This window comes from Rhipicephalus microplus, chromosome 1, assembly GCF_043290135.1.
Source record: "Rhipicephalus microplus isolate Deutch F79 chromosome 1, USDA_Rmic, whole genome shotgun sequence".
NCBI lineage: Eukaryota > Metazoa > Arthropoda > Arachnida > Ixodida > Ixodidae > Rhipicephalus > Rhipicephalus microplus.
This window is the reverse complement of record NC_134700.1, coordinates 18847123-18865352: the sequence shown is the minus strand read 5'-3', so window position 1 is coordinate 18865352 and position 18230 is coordinate 18847123. Positions and strand designations below refer to the sequence as shown.

The following is an 18230-nucleotide window of genomic DNA, read 5'->3' as shown; positions in this document are numbered from 1 at the left end:
AAGTAAAACAATAATGCTGTCACCTGCCCAATCAACTAAAAATACCGAAATTTTGGTGCCTACAATTAGTGGGCATATTTGCATAGAAAAGTTTGTGGCAGTCATGTTTATAGAGGCTCCCACTTGGAAAAAATCTTCGATGGAAAAATTTTTTGAGCATGACTATATTCTGAGATATTCCACTCTGAAGTTTATTGTGCTTTTCATGAATACGCATGCAAGGCAGTGAGGATCAGCAAAACATTACTCTCTGGTGGGACGAGCAGTCAGTGCTTGCTATCACCAACTTGTAGTAAAAAGGTAACCATTATAATGCTTGTCTATGGCTTCTACCCATGGTCAGATGAAATGCTGCATCTCAGGGAGTAGTAGCTGTGTGCTAGCGCTCACTGTCCTGCATGCAAAATGATGCAAGCCACAACTAAACTTTCCAGCGGGATATCTGAGCACAGGCATGCCAGAATTCTTTGGACCTACATAGAAATGTGACTGGCTCAAATTTTTAGTATGTGCGTGGCCGCCTGCTGCAGTCACTAATAAGTTAATTATTGAATCTTATTCAAGGGCAAAGCCGACAGTGATAATTATTGTTGCACATTGTGTTCCCCTGAACACTTAGCTATCTGAAAAGGTGGCTTTTACCCACACAACTTACTGCATTGAATTTTTAAAGAAAAACAAGAGGCTTAATATTGAACATCCTGAACATGCGAGCTACATGAATACAGCAACCAGGTTGCTCAATGAAGTTTTCTTTCCATAGGAAACAGAAGCCATGTGCAGTTACTGTACATTCAGTAGCCAACTTTTCCACGAGCCACTATTGATGACGGGCCTGTCCATAATTCTGTCACGCTCAGTTCGTACGAGGTGCATGCATAGACTGTGATGGAAGCACTGAAAAAAACTATTTAGTGACATGAGTGACATATGTCTCTTAGCATAACTGGATTTGTAAGTATATTTAAAATGATTTTGAATAATATGTCTGAAAACAAGCAGGATGTACACAAACTAGAGATGTTACCAGCAAAACTTTCTTGATGTTCTTGGCGAACACAGTTCAACTTGTGAAAGAAAATACAATTTCCACATTCCAAACGTGCCAAAACCATGCTTGAATTGTGCTCGTGCATAGTGTGTTGAAAGCCAATTCAATGATGCCACAACACACACATGATGGTATGCACCTTCATCAAGTATCCATTGCAGATAACCTGAATATGAATTTGATTTTGAGTACAACTAATCTACCTTTTTTCAGACTGCTCACACTGGGAAGATTATACCTCTAATGTCAGAAATTTGTGTCATTAAATTGCTATTGTGTGCTGCTTAATTATGGTCATCAGTTTCAATGATTCTGGTTGGCTAAAAAGGCAGTGCCCCTCACTCAAGCATCACAGGCTGTGTAATGAAAAAAAAAAAGTGGAAATACTAAGACATACGAAGCACTCACCTTGAACCACACACCATCCCAATAAAGCATGAAAGCTTATGCAACAATCTCCGGGAACCAGAATCTTGGAAGCTATTGACCGTGATTTAGCAATAAGATTTGATGAAACTAATTTCTGAATTTGTATAATTCCTTCAGTGCGAATAGCTTGAAAACTTTGTCTATATTTATTATTCTCAAATAAATATGGTGTCCAATTTTACATTTTAACAGCAATACCTGCATGACTTGTGCATGCTTATCATAATTTATAACATTATCGCTAGTTTTGAGTGATAAATAAAATATGCATTCTGCACATACCACAGATTTCATTAACATCTGTAGCGCATGCCTAGAGAGTTTACTTTATTCAATATACTGTTAAGCTTGCCATTAATCAAATAATTTCATTGGAGTTGGTGCTCTAAACTATTCCTAATGTTCGTACACGTAAAAGTGTTTAGCAAAGTTTCAACACCAAGCTTGGGTGAGGTGCATGAAGTATTTATTAAACCAAAACAAAATAAATTCAAACATAAAGGAAACGAGCACAGTAAAATCTATGGTGCTCGAACACATGGACTAATGACTAAATTAGTGCTTGCACAGTAAGGTATAGCAATTTGGCCACATTTAGCCATGAAATATTCGTTTTGAAGTACAGTTCAGGGTAAACAAATAGTTTGAAATGCACGGATTCAGGCCGCATGAGGCAATCTATGTTCCAGGTGTATACCACAAGTTCGAGTTTTACTAAACGAGCTGCATGAACACTGAAGCGTAAGTGCAACCTTTTGCGAGCCATACCTAAGACGATGCAGCACGCTGCACACGAACACGCATTGACTCGAGTATCACAGTAGTTTATAAAGACGCGTGCCGGCGCGGATGCACACACCGGCATAATTTTATAACAAAGTGCCGACAGCAGCAATGTTGTACATACCTGGCGAGTGCTTTACGATACGAAGCCACCCGTCTTCGCTTGAGTATAGTGCATCTTCGTAATCAGCAGCACTGGCAGAACACAAAACATGAACACACAGCGCAAGCACACTTTTAAAACACGAGAGAAATCAACTCACACCCGCTTCTTCGATAGGCGACTGAGTGGCAGGTAAACATGTCCAGACAAGTAAAATTGTTCTAGTCGCGAAGGCGCATGCCGCATTTGCACATCTTAATTTCCTAAGGCTGACTAGAGAGCTTAGTTATTACATTTAAATATGTAAAAATATATACTACATAAATATGTAAAGCAAATATTATTTTGATTAAAAAAAAGAAAGGAACGTAGAAAATACCTGCATGAAAAATCGAGACCTCATCCACGAATTCTACCAAAGTTTTAGAAAATAACTTTTAGTAAACGTTTTGAAAAAGACTTCTTGTGAAGAACGTTTTCTCAACGTCTTCTAAAAAACTGTCTTTGAAAAAGGTTTATTCAAGGTCAAACATTATACCTAGATGTCCGCATACCTTTCTAGTCGTTTCGAGAAGTTTATGCGACGTTTTGTGTTTCTTGGGGTGTCTCACTCTTTTTTCACTTTCTTTTTTCTTCTCTCCGCCCTTCGTTCCTTCACTTTGTGTCCCCTCCTCCTCTGTAACAGCCTCGTCGTCAACGTTACTAGAACCAGGTCAGTTTCGCAGCTCGCGCTCTCTGAAGTGGCCGCGGTGGCCGACGCAAGAGCTAGTGATGCTGCTGTGCCATTTTGCTTCAAGCCGCGCACGTCGCCTGCTGCAGTGCGAATGATGCGCGTTGTCATCACTGCTCTGGCCAGTCGTGAGAGCCCAGAGATCTGAACACGACATTGGCTGAAATGGCGGATGTGAGCAGATTGTAGCTTCATCTTTTGAAAAAAAAAACTACCTAGAAATCGCAATATTTTGTGTTTTTGCGTTTAGCAAGATTGTGAGCGCCGCCGCATTCTGCCAAACAGCATGGCAGCGCCTAGAATACGTGAGTTGGTGCCTAAGGGTGCCGAACATGTTACTTTGCCGCAGTGGTGGAGACGTGATAAAGGACAGAGGAGCTGCTTGTTTTTTTGATTTTGTGTCCTTTTTTTTATGTTTTCCGCATTGCGCTAGAAGTAACGTGGCTATGAGCGGCATGTTTGTGTGGTACACAGCTAGCACAGCGCAATGGACGGTGCAGCGAAGTAGGTAGTTTATGAGATTCATGGGCCAGCCCACGATGTTTAGTTTACATTTCGGCAAAATAGTGAGCGGCAAGGCATGATGCATCGTTGATCCAAGAGGATCCAACCTGTGAGTGAGTCAACAGCAGCATACGACGTTGCCAGAGCAGCAAATGCCGGTGCCGTTGGAAAGACTCCACGAACATAGCGCATGAAGAGAAAAGAACGCTTGCAGTGCTAGTTGTAAGTAAATAGCAATGCTCAATGTTCCCACTTTCTTGTCATCGGGCTTTCTTAATTATATGGTATCCCAGCCGGTTTCTCATTGATTTCCCGATTAGTGGTATTCGACCTCTTCGTGCAAGACAAAGCGGCCAATTCGCCGTAAGTACTCATCGGTAGTGTTGTGCTTTGGTTTGCACTCTACCGTATCTGTGTCTTGTTTGTGCGGCCATCACTCACGTCATGTTAGTGAGACATATCATGAACCGCAGAGTGGAACAGTTAAAAGTATTCGTTAAACTTCTCGTGAGCAATCGATCTCAAGCGCACATTTTCAAGTGAGCAAACGAGGAGTAATAGAAATAATCAGGGCACAGCGTTAAAACCATGGTAGCGCGAAATTGCAAGCACCACTTTTGACGAAATGAACCTCGACACTTTGACCCAGCTTTGTTTATGCCTTTGCAGAGCAAAAACAGCTGACAGCGGGCAAGCTAAGGCCATATATTGAAGCGACAACGGCAGTGTTGCGTGCGGCGTTGGGCAGCCTAAAAAAAAAAGCGCACGCACAAGTGGGGATGCAACGTTTTGTATTTACGCTCCCAGATGGCACGACGATTGGCTCACTCTTGCTTGGTCGGCCAATGGCGTGTCCGGGTTTCACAACCCATGTGATTGATTAACTCTGGTGAGAGCCAAGATTCGTCATTGACACTTGTGCACTAAACTCAACTGCTTCAAAAACCAAAATTTTTGGAGCATTTGCTTCATAATCATCACTAAAATTCAGGAACCTTTCACAATTGGGGAACTTATTATTCTTTTTTTAATTTTTTTGACAGTCCCCGGAACGTTGTTTTTGGGCGGAATCGGTCGGGCACGAGAAGCTTGTTTTGGGTGCTAGTTAGTGAAACATGATTAGAAAAATAAACTTTGCTAAAGACTACCGTATTTACTCGATTCTATCGTGCCCTCGATTGTAATGCGCACCTGGTTTCCACGACGAAAAAAAAAACATAAATAAGACATCGATTGCAACGGGCACCCATTTTTCTCGTTGGCCCGCACGATCACATCACTCGAAAAAACTACTCCTTTCGGGAGCGTCTTCCATTTAAATATGAGGTACGGTGGAAGCTTGTGCCCATCTGACGTGTAACAGAGCATTGCCGTCACTGTAGTTTTACCGTGGATCGATGTCAGCACGCGAACTTGCTTCGCCCCCTTCTTCTCGATGGTTGTGGTGCCAGGCATGTCGAAGTAAAGAGTCATCTAATCGGCATTCCCGATTTGCCCAAGCAGGTAGCCGTTGTTGTGCCGCAAGTTTAGGACGAACCTCTGAATACTGTGAAGCTTTTCATCGTACTCCTCCAGAAACTTTTCGCAAATGCCCGTTGCTTTCAGAGGGAAAAGCCTTTCCTCTTCATAAAGTTACTTAGCCAGCACCTGCTCGCTTTCAACTGGCTCCGCATTAGCCCTTTTTCTAAGGCTAACTGCATAGCCCGCACTTAGAGCAGTTCTGTCGTCACGGGCCACTCGCTGCTCAAGCACATACTCGCCGAGCAGCTCTTCAATTTGCGGAAAACGACCCTGCTGTGGTCGACTGAAGCCTTTGCGTGAAGCTTTGCTGTCGAAAATCTCACAGAACACCTACACAATCTTCTGCTATTGTTTCCGCCAGTGCTGCGTGCACGTTTCCCGAACTCCGAACGACCGCGATGCAGCCCGATTTACGTGGTGCCAGGCATGTCGAAGTAAAGAGTCATCTAATCGGCATTCCCGATTTGCCCAAGCAGGTAGCCGTTGTTGTGCCGCAAGTTTAGGACGAACCTCTGAATACTGTGAAGCTTTTCATCGTACTCCTCCAGAAACTTTTCGCATATGCCCGTTGCTTTCAGAGGGAAAAGCCTTTCCTCTTCATAAAGTTACTTAGCCAGCACCTGCTCGCTTTCAACTGGCTCCGCATTAGCCCTTTTTCTAAGGCTAACTGCATAGCCCGCACTTGGAGCAGTTCTGTCGCCATGGGCCGCTCGCTGCTCAAGCACATACTCGCCGAGCAGCTCTTCAATTTGCGAAAGACGACCCTGCTGTGGTCCACTGAAGCCTTTGCGTGAAGCTTTGCTGTCGACAATCTCACAGAACACCTACACAATCTTCTGCTTTTGTTTCTGCCAGTCCCGCGTGCACATTTCTGGAACTCCGAACGACCGTGATGCGGCCCGATTTCCGTCCGTTTCTGCACACACGGTGACTTTTCTTTCAGGGGGCAGTCATTTTGAAAATGCCGATGGCAATGAAATGACCGTATTCATTTTTTTTTCGTACTCAATTCTAACGCCCATGCGATTTATGAACTCGCTTAACCGGAAAAAAGGTGCGCGTTAGATTCAAGTAATTACAGTAGACGCAAGAAGAGAAGTGCATGGGACGAGTTAGTTTGTGGTCGTCCTTCTATTCTGGTGACTCGTCTTAAGTGCAGTTTAATTTTTCAATCAGCTGAAAATCTTTCATGTTCTTCCCGGTGTTCATTGGCCTGTAAAATTTCCTAACTAAATGGCCGCTGTGCTATCATAGAAACACTTTATGAATCCATGTTGGTCGTAGTCCCATTTTTTTTTAACGCATAGATACTTGTCATTTTTGTCGAAAGAGCATTCTCTTGTGAGAGAGATGGCTAAACTGTAGCCATCTCTCTCACATACTTTCACTTGTTTATTACTCAGCACTCGTTCCTTCAGTGATGTCATTAATGACGACAACCTTAGCAGAGGAAGAAGCTAAGCCAGAGCACCTTCGATTCCCTCATTCAAAACTGTGGAAAGCTGCCGCTTAAGAGCCAAGATCTCCTCACTTTGTTCCTTTTTGTGGCAGCCGCACAGGCAAACCTCTTTGAGAGGTTGCGAACCTTTTGTATTCTGGTTCTCACCACCTTTGCAGAGAAAGCAAGTGGGCCACTTTGTTAACACTGTGCAGTGTTTATGATGAACAGTAACAGTGGTTGGCCCATTCTAGGCTGGCAGTATGTCTCTACAGATGTTCAGGCTGTCTACCTAGAAGCTTCCCAAATTTGCGAAAGCGGTCAGAGTGCACAACGGCTGCTTGTGCACTTTGTTGTAGCGGTAAATAGTGCAGCTGCCACCTCGTTCAACATTAAGTTTTTAAACTAGGAGTCCTCCTGGCACAAGAGTTCTGCAGTGTAAAACATCACACGTGTCATCGATTAATTCTTAGCGTCGAGACGTAGAAGGCAATGAGACGTTCATCACTTCATTGAACGCGAATGATGTAGCTGTGTGACCTCTGAGACACCCAGTGAAGCATCGTCGCAAGAATCACTCAAATTACTCCATGACAGCCCAGTTTCATTTTCTGGCATAAGATCACCACCGCAAGTTTTTACTTTGTTCTGTGACCTGCTTGTTCTTGTCATCACTTGTGGCCATGTACTCTGGCAAACCGGGAGAAAAGCGAGGCAATGCCCTGGGCACCCCTTTTTCTCAGGGTAGGAATATTTAGGTTCTATTTATAATGTGCCTATAATAATTTTCAACATCATCCATCTCAAAATGCTTCTCACATACGTTGGAGTTGCGAGTGAGCCGCCTATTCTTGCAGCTCAGCATCTGTTCCCACTCTTTACGCAACATCGTTAAAAAGCTCGTTTTGTGGAAATTTTGGCGTCGGCGTCGACATAATTGTTTGTGAGTGAAAAATTGTCATCCTGGACGTGACCTAAAAATTCGAAAATATTCAAATAAAATAAAGTTCAGAACTGTGGGTCACAGTGGGGATCTAACCTGAGGCGTTTGCGCAGCAAGTGGGCGTTCTACCATACAGCTACATGCCTGTTTTTTTTTATGACATCTTATTTCAAAATTAGGAAATTTATCTTCATAAAAACCACATTGGTCTACTCCATCAGTGTGATGAAAGCCATCACACTTCCATACAATCTGGAAGTTCATTCAAGGTTCAATATATCTCGTGCACATGTGTTACACATTCAAGAAGGCTTCCCGTGCCGATTTTGCTTTAGGATCCATGGCCAAGCCTGTTACCCAAAGAGTGTAAAGGGCCAGTAACAATATCATAACATATGAAACACCACCCTCATTTTGTACTTATAGATAACGAATTCTATAGGGTGTTCTTGGCAGATATTTCTGCAATGTACTTTGTAACACATCCTAAATAAATATTGGATCCCAGGAGTCAATGATCACGTGTGAAATCGATTACGGTTTGTTACACAGAGTGCAGTTTACGCCAACACAAAAGCGTAGCCAAGGAGTGACACACCGGGCCGATACCCCACACCCCTCCCAAAATTTCTTTTCTCCATGGCATAGACATCAAGAAATGACCATTTCAAGCGGGTGCCCTCCATGCAATGAAGGAGATTGATACGTTCATGGTATAAATTTGCCCTTGTGTATCAGCCACGTTTTTACAGGCAATGTGCTCGTGTGTAACTTGAAGAAAAACAATTCTATAGATCCCCTGTCAGTCTCTTCACTCTTTTTCGCACGTCTTGGCCGGGGGTGTTATTCTTCAGTTATTTTTGTACTACTGTGTGCATCATTTCTGCTATCAAGTTGTTGTACTGCAGTCTTTTTCTTGTTACAAGGCACATGTCTGCTTTTAAATACAGTGAAAATAATACCATCTGCTTAGAAATGCACAAGAATTGTTGCAGTAATAATGCGTAGTACAAGGGTACATTACTATCAGAAGTCAGAACATGCGATTACCATAATGGCTTGATTATTTAAAGCCGGTCACCCACTTCAAGAGGAACACACGTTACTGTGCATATTTCCTTAAGGCCAAGTTTTGAGTGCATAGAAAGTTTGAAAATAATTTGTGCATTGAGAGTTTAAAGTACGCTCGGTACAGGACATCTCTATCACATTTGACTTTTAAAGGTGAATCTTAAAGGTCCCCCAATTTTTTTAAACTCATCAGGATCTCGGGTTGGTTCAAAGAAAGTGTGATTGGTGTCATTTATGCTCACGTTTTACAGCGAAAGCTGTTACGAGATCCATAGTTGTCCGCAGCCACAGCTGCTGGTGTCCAAAACCATCGTGGATGGTACAGGACATCGCTATCACATTCGACTCTTAAAGGTGAATCTTAAAGGTCCCCCAATTTTTTTAAACTCATCAGGATCTCGGGTTGGTTCAAAGAAAGTGTGATTGGTGTCATTTATGCTCACGTTTTACAGTGAAAGCTGTTACGAGATCCATAGTTGTCCGCAGCCACAGCTGCTGGTGTCCAAAACCATCGTGAATGGTACAGGACATCGCTATCACATTCGACTTTTAAAGGTGAATCTTAAAGGTCCCCCAATTTTTTTAAACTCATCAGAATCTCGGGTTGGTTCAAAGAAAGTGTGATTGGTGTCATTTATGCTCACGTTTTACAGCGAAAGCTGTTACGAGATCCATAGTTGTCCGCAGCCACAGCTGCTGGTGTCCAAACCCATCGTGCGAAATAAGGAAAAAAAATTTAGTACTGATGACACAGTGGGACTCGAACCCGGGTCCGCTGGGTGCCAGCCCAGTATTCTACCACTGAGCCACGCCTGTGATTGGGAGCTCTTTGCAAACTTGCATTAGGCAGGCTTGATGTCGGGAAAGCAATAAAGCGTTTTCAAACAGCGAAAAAACAAGCAGTCGTCACACAATGGGAATAGTGTAACGAGTGGCCAATGCTGCAACCCATCACAAAAGCTTGTTTTTTGTTCAGCTCTAAACGGTGGCGCATACCCACTTCAGGCATAATTCCTCACCACCGTCAGCCACTGCACGAACAACTGGCACAAAATTTCTCACTATAGTTTTGCGGATACCACGCTTCTCAGAAGAATGACGAAAAATAGCATTGGGAATATCGGCCTAGTACTCTAACAATTTTATTAATGATGCCGTAGTGGATACCCAGCAAGTGCTTGCAGCAGTTACCCAATGAGTGTTTAGAAAATGCTCTGAAAGGCTGCTCTTCTAGCTTTCGCTATGACTGTTCTGCGCTTTCCGTGCAGGCCTGGCCTTTTTGTTTTGTTTTTGTAGCTCGGGGCACAATAAGAAAACACTGTTTATTGTTGTCTCTCGTCACAAGTTGGAACTTTTTCATAAGAGACGACAGTTCACTAAATAATGGCTCGAAGAAGCAAGCGAGTGCCGAAAACGTGATGTCGTGTCTAAGCGGCAACACGCGCATCACGACGCGCAGCGCAGCATGTGAAGTAAAACGGAACAGCAGCGCTATTAGTTCACGCGTGAGCCACTTGTGCTGACACGTGCGCCGAGCTGCGGAACTGACCTGGTTCTAGTAATATTGCTCATCGTTCACTCCCCATTGGTGCACCCAGCGCACCTCCTTATGAAAGCGCACTCACTACCGTGTTTGTCACAAACAATTTCTGGCAACCGCATTATAACCAGCCTTTCATCTTGCGGGACTGCACAATAAGCAGTATGCATATACACTGGGTTTTATGGGAGGGTAAATGGGAGTAGGAAAAGACCGCATTGTAAGCGGTTCTGCACTATAAGCGGTTATGTTATGAGTGGTCTACACAGTAGATTTTTTCTTGTGGTACTAGAAACGTCACTTGTGAGCGCCTTGCACAACTTTTTTGTGACATGCTAGCATGTAATTCTGTTAAGCCGGCACTCTTAAATTATAACACGTTGACGAGCGCTACACATATCACTCAATGTGGCGCGGTGAAGACGCAGAATTCGAAAAAAGCCAAGCAAACAATAAAAGTGAACCTGCGTCCAGGCGTTGCCACCAATCGGCACCATGATGAAAATACTGAGATAGTAGATGCTATTGTTAGGAGCGCATTGTCACTCAGCGCCTGGGACGCGTCATACATATATAGCACTGTGAACATCGCAGGGTGCTGAATGTCGCGTTGCGCCCTCATATGCAAATTGACATCAAAATGAAATAGCTTCGGCACTACGTTCGTACAAATGTTGTTCATAAAAGCATAAGAATGCCAAGCTATATAGAGAAGGCCACATCACAAGCTTGAAATTTTATGCCACTGCACTTCTCTGTCTCAGAGTTCTGCAATGAAAATACTAACTAGGAATGAAAAATTCTGCAATGAAATACCAACTAGCCAGCATAGACACCCTTGTTCAGTATCGCAGTATGCCTCTGCAGTCATTATCTCTCATAGTTATATGTATTTTTTAACGAATTCCAGTGTCTCGCTATCTATAGCAAAGCACTGTGCTCTTCAGAAACTGCTAGACATCAGTTTGGTTTTCTGCGTAATAAATATCAGTCCAACCATTGAGCTTTTCTTGCTTTAAATGTACTTGTGGGTTTGTTGGTTGATCATTGCAGCATGTGGCAGCACACAGCGAATAAGACGATAAACACAAAACACAAAAACATAGAAACAGGAGCGCTTTTGTTGTTCATTTATTTTTGTGATCTTTGCTTCACTCGCTGTGTGAAGCCATATGCCATAAAAAGAGTTCTTTGTCCAATTGTGTATAGACAATTTGCAATTCTTCCCCCAAGTTACTCAATAAGGCGATCCAATTAGCAAGTCACAGGTTACTAAAGCCATATTCACACAGAGGATAAATCCTCAAGGGAGAAAGGAGGATTGTAAATCACGTTACAAAGACGTCCCACAATAGAGAGCAGGCACAACCTTTTCATGTATTCTCGTGAGAGACGGGGGAACATTTGACTGACAGGGGAAACTATCCCTCCCTTATGGGGAATATAGTAGATTTCGCGCAGCTGTTTTTTTGGCCACACTGCTGCACTTGCTCTGGTTGAGAGCTTCATCGAGTGTGCAGTTTGCAGCCACTCACAACACTGTTTGAGAATGCAGCTGTTTCGCCCTGAGTAGCTGCTGAAACAAGCGATAAATCTAAGCTACCAAAGTACTCTGGTAACACTGGCGCCTCATCAGTGTGAGCGGGGCGCATTAGTAGAGAAATCTGCACATGAGCTGACATCATCTTGCTTTGCCTTTGCCCACAGAGGATTTCTACCCGTGCGAATACCCCATGTGAACCTACTCTTCGTTCCTTTGTATCTCTAACTGTTCGAAATACAGTGCCCCGAAAAACTCCTCTGAGCGGGTGGTGATTAGCATTGATGAGACCGTGTCTCCTTGTGTTTAGCTCTTTTTTGTAGAAATTTTATGGCTTGCTTAACAGAAGATGATGCACAACAGCCGTGTTCTTGTATATGGTTGCTCGCTGCCTTGATGCCGGGACACCTGTCTACTGAAATATAGGTTGCATCAACTGTTTTCTCATAATGAATAACGGCCATAAGTCGGCAAAAATGTCGAGCGCACTGACATTAAATCAAGAAATATATTTTCATTTAGACTTGGATTCAGCCTCAGTGTGTTTTACATTTACTTTTTTTTTAACCGGACTTGTTGTACTCAAGCTCATCAAGATATTACACACTCAGGCTTGATCGCGGCTTGGTCTCAGCATCAGTAAATGGACCCATGTCGACCTGCAATGAAGAATGGTTTGATTGCACGCATTTTTTTTTTATCACCGGCTTGATTGTGTGAGTACTGTTTATTATGGAGTACCCTGTACAAAATCTAGCTTGGTGCTTGGCTTGACTGAATCCCACCTAATTCTGTCAGCTAACATACATCCTTTTTATCCTGCAGTGGTCCTTCCTCGAGTGGCCTGAACCAACTTGGAAGTGAAGATGGGGACTCCATCACGCACATAATCGATGACACAGAAGACGGTATTGATAACGCTGCCTTTGAACAGGAAAGCGACGATGGCTGTGTCATGGTTGACGGCAAGCGTGCCGTCACGTTGCAGGACTTCGGCAAGTTCGCCGACCGTGCACAGAGCCCCGCAGGATCTACGGCTGGTTCTGTGGCAGCCAAGAGGCGTGTCCTCGGCTCTAGCATTGGATTTAACGTCAAGGACATCAGCATAGACATGCACACCGACTCGTCCAAGTGGTGACATTTTTTGCCGCTTTGTCGATTCGAGAACACTGTGCTGCGCAGATGTGTCATCCACCACTACATTTCTAGTGTGCATATAGGTGCTGCCTAGTCCAAAAATGCTCCTACAAACATGCAAACACAGGTCGGCCTTTTTAAATATGCTTAGGAAGCTCGAGGCTACCACACATTTCGTGGCGCTTCGAAGCTGCGACACTTGAGGTATTCGGCGTGCCAAGTTTTGCAAAATAACTCTCTCGGTACATTTTACGGGTACAGAAAGAGAAAGAACGCAAGTATAGCTTCACGAAGTCACATTGGTGGTCCTACACTTCTTACTAGTTTTTGCTTGATGTCATAATGCGGAACATCTGCTTGAGAACCCATTATTCTAAGTACATCCCTTCAACTGCTCATGACACTAAGCCTCCTTTCTTTTATCTTACCCAAAGTTTTCACCGTCATATGATTCATTCTCAGTACAAGCTTCACATTGCAATTACAATGACTTGTAGATGCATGTGTTGTGCCAAATTGGCACCTGAAATTGCAGTAAAAGCAAACTTGACATGAACCAAGCATATCTGTATGTGTAAAACGGCAATCAAAATGAGGGCGTCACCTGTGAGAACACACTGTCTTAGCGACCTTGCCATCATGCTTCCAGGCACAAAGCTGTGATCAGTGACCACAATGGTCAAATTTTAGTGTCTTGCTTGTTTGTAAAGTGCCTGTGTGCTCAGATCTAGTCGCATGTTGGTGAACCTGGGTGAATAAAAATCTTAAAGCAGTCCTAATTGTTTCAAGCCTCAAAAAGAGATGATGGTTTTGATTCGTAATGCCTCATAATTTACGAAAATTCTTCTATGCTTCAGAAACAAAAAACTTAGTTGGCTTACAATATCTCGAATTTCTTATTTGTCTGTTATTCATGCTTTTCTTGGCAGCAACCACTAAATTTATACTATGCGTGATTTTCAACTGTTCTCGCCTAGTCAGGCGTCAATTTCAAAAAGTTTATAGATGTGACAGTGAAAGATGGAACATTTTTTCTAGCGAATGCGTCGCAAATAAAGCACGGTCGCAAACCATGGAACGAAGAAGGGACACACAAAACGACGTGAGTCTTGCGACCATCATGGTTCATGCCAAGCAGGCTGTGATTACAAGCTGTTATTCGACCTCGAAGACATAATTCAGGCACTTTTCGTCTTTCCTATCAAAGTCAACATCTAGAAGCAAGTGCTTTTTCGCTGCGATGGTTGGGATCAAATGATCGAGTAACAACCAGTCATTTGTATTTATTCATTGTCTCGATGACAGTTGCTTATATATAAATATAATAGGTTTGGTAAACATGTACACGAAAAATGAAAAAACTGTGTTTTAGGTGAAATATTCATAATCAAACTACCAGATAGGCAGGTGCCTAGAAAACAGGAGATAGTCACTGTATTATACATTATGAAGACGATTCAGCAGCAAAGTAAAAGAGTTATTTATGACTCATCATGGTAGCCTTTTGTAACAAGTCGTCTTGCTTGCATCCACAACGATTACAAGGGCACCTCTTTCATACATATTTCTGTCGTGCCGTGCGCCATAAGACCTCTTACCACTGTGCATTGTAAAACTTGGTGGCAGGCACTGCAAGGGCTGTTCTTGCAGTATGGGCGATAGGCAAAACAAGGCTTTGCGCCATTATATTTTTCCTTTCTGAAAAACTGAGTATGCCGCAGGCTGTGATGCCCTATATATTTTCCATATTAACATCTGCACTCAAAAGTGTGTTTTAAAATAAGTTTAACTTCTAAAGAGCAGGTCTTTGAAAAAAATATAGCTGTGACAAGTTACTGCTACCTTGGTGTAGAATTCGCGTGCCTGCCTGATACAGCTTTTGTTGTGTGTCAGATACCTGTGCATTATAAGTGAGCAAATTGTTGAAATTTGAAGTGTGTGAATGTGAAATTTCTAACTTCAAAGCAAATTCGAATTATAAAAACTATGTGCCACTAGAAGTGAATATTCTTTGGATATTTTTAAATAAGGCTACTAGTATAACTACAGACTTTCGCGTTATATGTTTGTTCTACAAATCAGACATGAAAAAGCAAGGTTGTACTGGAAGTACAAGGCAAATTCATGCATTGTATTGTGCTTGGCTGTACGTCATGTGCAGTTATTAGATCTTGTAATGAAGGACGAGTAGCTCTGTGCTATGTTCAGAAAACAGCTGCATCATTGTGCACATAGCCATTCTTTAAGACAACAGAAACAACTACCCACCAAATACCCCATTGCAGTTTCGTTAGTTATGGTGACACAGTTTAAGTTTCCAAGTTTGCTTTTTCAACAGAGACTCTTGCTGGTGGTGAAGGTACTAAGGCACTCGGCTGCTGACACACAGGTCGCTGAATTGAATCCCAGTGCGGCGGCTGCATTTTCGATAGAAGCGAAATGCTTAAGTCTCATGTGCTTAGATTTAGGTGCATGTTAACCCCTGGCGGTCAAAATTTACACAGCCCACCATAATGATACCTATTGATCATTTCATGGTTTAAGGACGTTAAACCCAAACAAATATTATTAATATTATTATTATATTTTTTATCAACAGGCTCAAGTGATAGGCATGATGTTCACTGTAGGTGCGTTATCTTTGCATAACCGATATACAAATGCTGGGTTTTCTATGTTTTATAGATTTCTTGTTAATTTTTTCATGACTTCCCATTTGTTTCGGTGGCAAGCATCATTACATTTCTAGTACTCTAATGCAGATTTGTAATTGCCAGCATGCACAATATGAAGCCCTGCGTTTTACCATAGAATGCCAAAACAACACCTTCTAAAGCGCACCAAAAAGCGGAACTTGTCGCAATGAAAACTCACTTGCCGAGTCTTTTAAAGTCATGTGCTGTTTGAATATTTCGAAAAATGAAAGTGCTGTGCAGTCAAAAAACCAACTATTGGAATAGAGTATCAAAAATATCGGATATTAGTGCTTGCCTCAAGGAAAGTCGACTTTATTTTAGCACAGGGATTTCAGTATTCCACATTATTATAATACAAGGCCTATAAGAAACTTGATATGCGCACAGTTATGCTGAAACACCTTAAAATACTAATCAAAGGTTTGTGATTGCCTAAATATTGCACGTTGCGATAAATATTATGAGCAAGTTATAGATAGCAGTGTAGGTAAGTACCCAAGGCAGATCAAGTAGAAGTCGACAGGCTTGCTTTATAGCAGGTCAAAACAATGGCTTTCCATGAATCTTGTGTACTTTGAATAGGCCTTACTATTGTATAAACTTGGTTTGGCAAAAGTGTGACTGTAGTCAAATTATTTAGTTAAATCTTGAGGCTTGTAAAACACTGAAAATGAAGCTGAAACTTTTTCAGAATCTAAAATTGCAATCTAGCAGTAAGTTTTGAAAGCTGCTGAAGTATTTTTTTTCTTTTCAACTAAGGGGGTCTGAAAAGTGAGCAAGGGTACACTGGTCCTCCCAAGTGAGGGTGATACAACTGTAGTACTGGGAGACTATGGTGAGCGGCTGATGTGCAAATGCAGAGCAATTAAGTTTGAAAGGTCGGTCGCATAAACCAATGATTAAGGAAAGGAACCAAAGTATAGGAACATGTATGGGGACAACAAGGAACTCCTGGTGCTTGAAAGCGCTACCAACGATTCAATCATAGGCGCAGCGGCAGCCTAGTCAGGATAAATGTAGGGGGCGTGACTAGGGGGGCTGGAAGTTCTAATTTGGTAACAACACAGAGCGCGCTCAACGAAAATCTCGTCTGTGCCAAAATAAGAAGCAGTTTGTCGCATTTTCGCTCATATATTTTTGAATGAACTTTGCTAAATAAATTGTAGTGCCGTGATAGTTCATGAATTCTAGTTCTTCACACCATTGAACCATTTATGCACCAGCTGGGAAATGAAAATTTCTTCATCGGATCAGGAAATTGGCAAGATAGGGTTTTGTTAGATCGAGTTTAACTACATACCATTGTGAGAAATTCACAGGCTTCGGGATAATGCCAAGAAATCCTGCAATAGTTCAGTATAAAATTGAAAGGGTGGACTTCACGTTGGTCGCTTCTCAGCCATACGGCCTGGAAGGTGAGACCTATCAATTATGTGATCAGAAATGATTGTTTCATTCGTCAATGACTTCTTGCAGGTGAGTACGAAGAGTGATTGTTGCGAATTTGTGTTGCTGAATACACCAACATAGTAGTTGTACAGTGTTTTTTTATGGTTCGCGAAAGGAGCTCTGATTTTCATGTAAGTCTTCATGGCTTTGTAATAATATTGAGTCATCGAATTCATTTGGATGTTCTGTAACCGTCTGGTTATTTTTATTGTGTTTTGCTACCACCTACAGCTTGTGCATGTATGTTATTTATTGCTGGCACTCGAGGAGTTGTCTTTACGTGACGCCCGTCGTGTACGAGAAACGCAAACTGTGTTGTGTAAAAAATGGCCCCTGAATTAGTGCGTGATAAATGACTCTAGTCTATACTGTGTCTGAGATAAGCTTGTTAGCGAGAAGTGGTACTACGAGTGATCACATACACTGAACATGATGGTGCACTTTGTTATTATGTGAGAACAGCAAGCGTCAATGACTGGTACTGTCATTCTGCGTTTGACGTGCTCAGATTGTGTTTTGAGAACTTTGTTGTTGTGTCTACTAGCACACAGGCTATTAAGACTTGGTCGCACTACCCAGCAGAAAACTGGGAGAAAAACGTACTGCCGTTGCGATCAGTCCAGACGTACATTGTCCATGTGCTGGCAGCTGCAGAAGCTATCAGCAAATATTGTCATCGAGTACGTCTTCTGAATGCAGAACAACTGATGCGAGGAGTGTATTGGTTTTCTAACTTTAAGACTGTGGTCGCGTTTTGTTTTCGATGTCATTTTGTACGTTATCAGTTGACTGTCAATAAAAATGATGTTTTCATATGCTGCGTTCCTTCCTTAAAGCCAGTCTACATTTATTCAGACTTGGAAGCATTGAAACTACATGAATTGATGCACGCTATGCCGTGATGTGTAATATAACGAAGGGTTTTTCATAAAATTGCATCAGTTAGAAATTGGCAACATTCATGAATACGCTCCCATAAAAGATAGCATGTCCACTTTTTTTGTGGCATTACAAATTCAGCAAGAATGAGACAAAACTAGCAAACACCAAAAGATTAAGCGATCCAAAATAGGTAGTTCCTCAAAAAAGCCGCATGCCATTTGAACACGACTGCTCGAGCAACGTTGCTAGAAAAAGAGCACATGTCTGGATGCTCTAAACATAGGAATTGTGCTTGCCTAAAATGTTTGGTTCCACATTGCGAGGAATACTTTCTAGTAGAACACACTAAGGAGGACACAGGTCTTCGAGTCATTTTTCTTCCTGCAAGCAACTGCCTCAGTGCATTTGGCTGG

At 42.3% G+C, this 18230-nt stretch overlaps 1 protein-coding gene across 3 annotated transcripts in view; it reads left to right on the top strand.

The window, feature by feature from the left end:
- The window catches only part of LOC119178160 (dual oxidase maturation factor 1), a 328683-nt gene extending 310933 nt beyond the window's left edge, over nucleotides 1-17750 (top strand). For all 3 annotated transcript variants that reach the window (XM_075888330.1, XM_075888294.1, XM_037429336.2), the window contains one exon: nucleotides 12479-17750. In XM_075888330.1, the coding sequence (XP_075744445.1) occupies nucleotides 12479-12791 (313 nt within the window). In that variant the 3' untranslated portion in view covers nucleotides 12792-17750. The remainder of the gene's footprint in view (nucleotides 1-12478) is intronic.
- The last annotated feature ends 480 nt before the right edge of the window (nucleotides 17751-18230 follow it).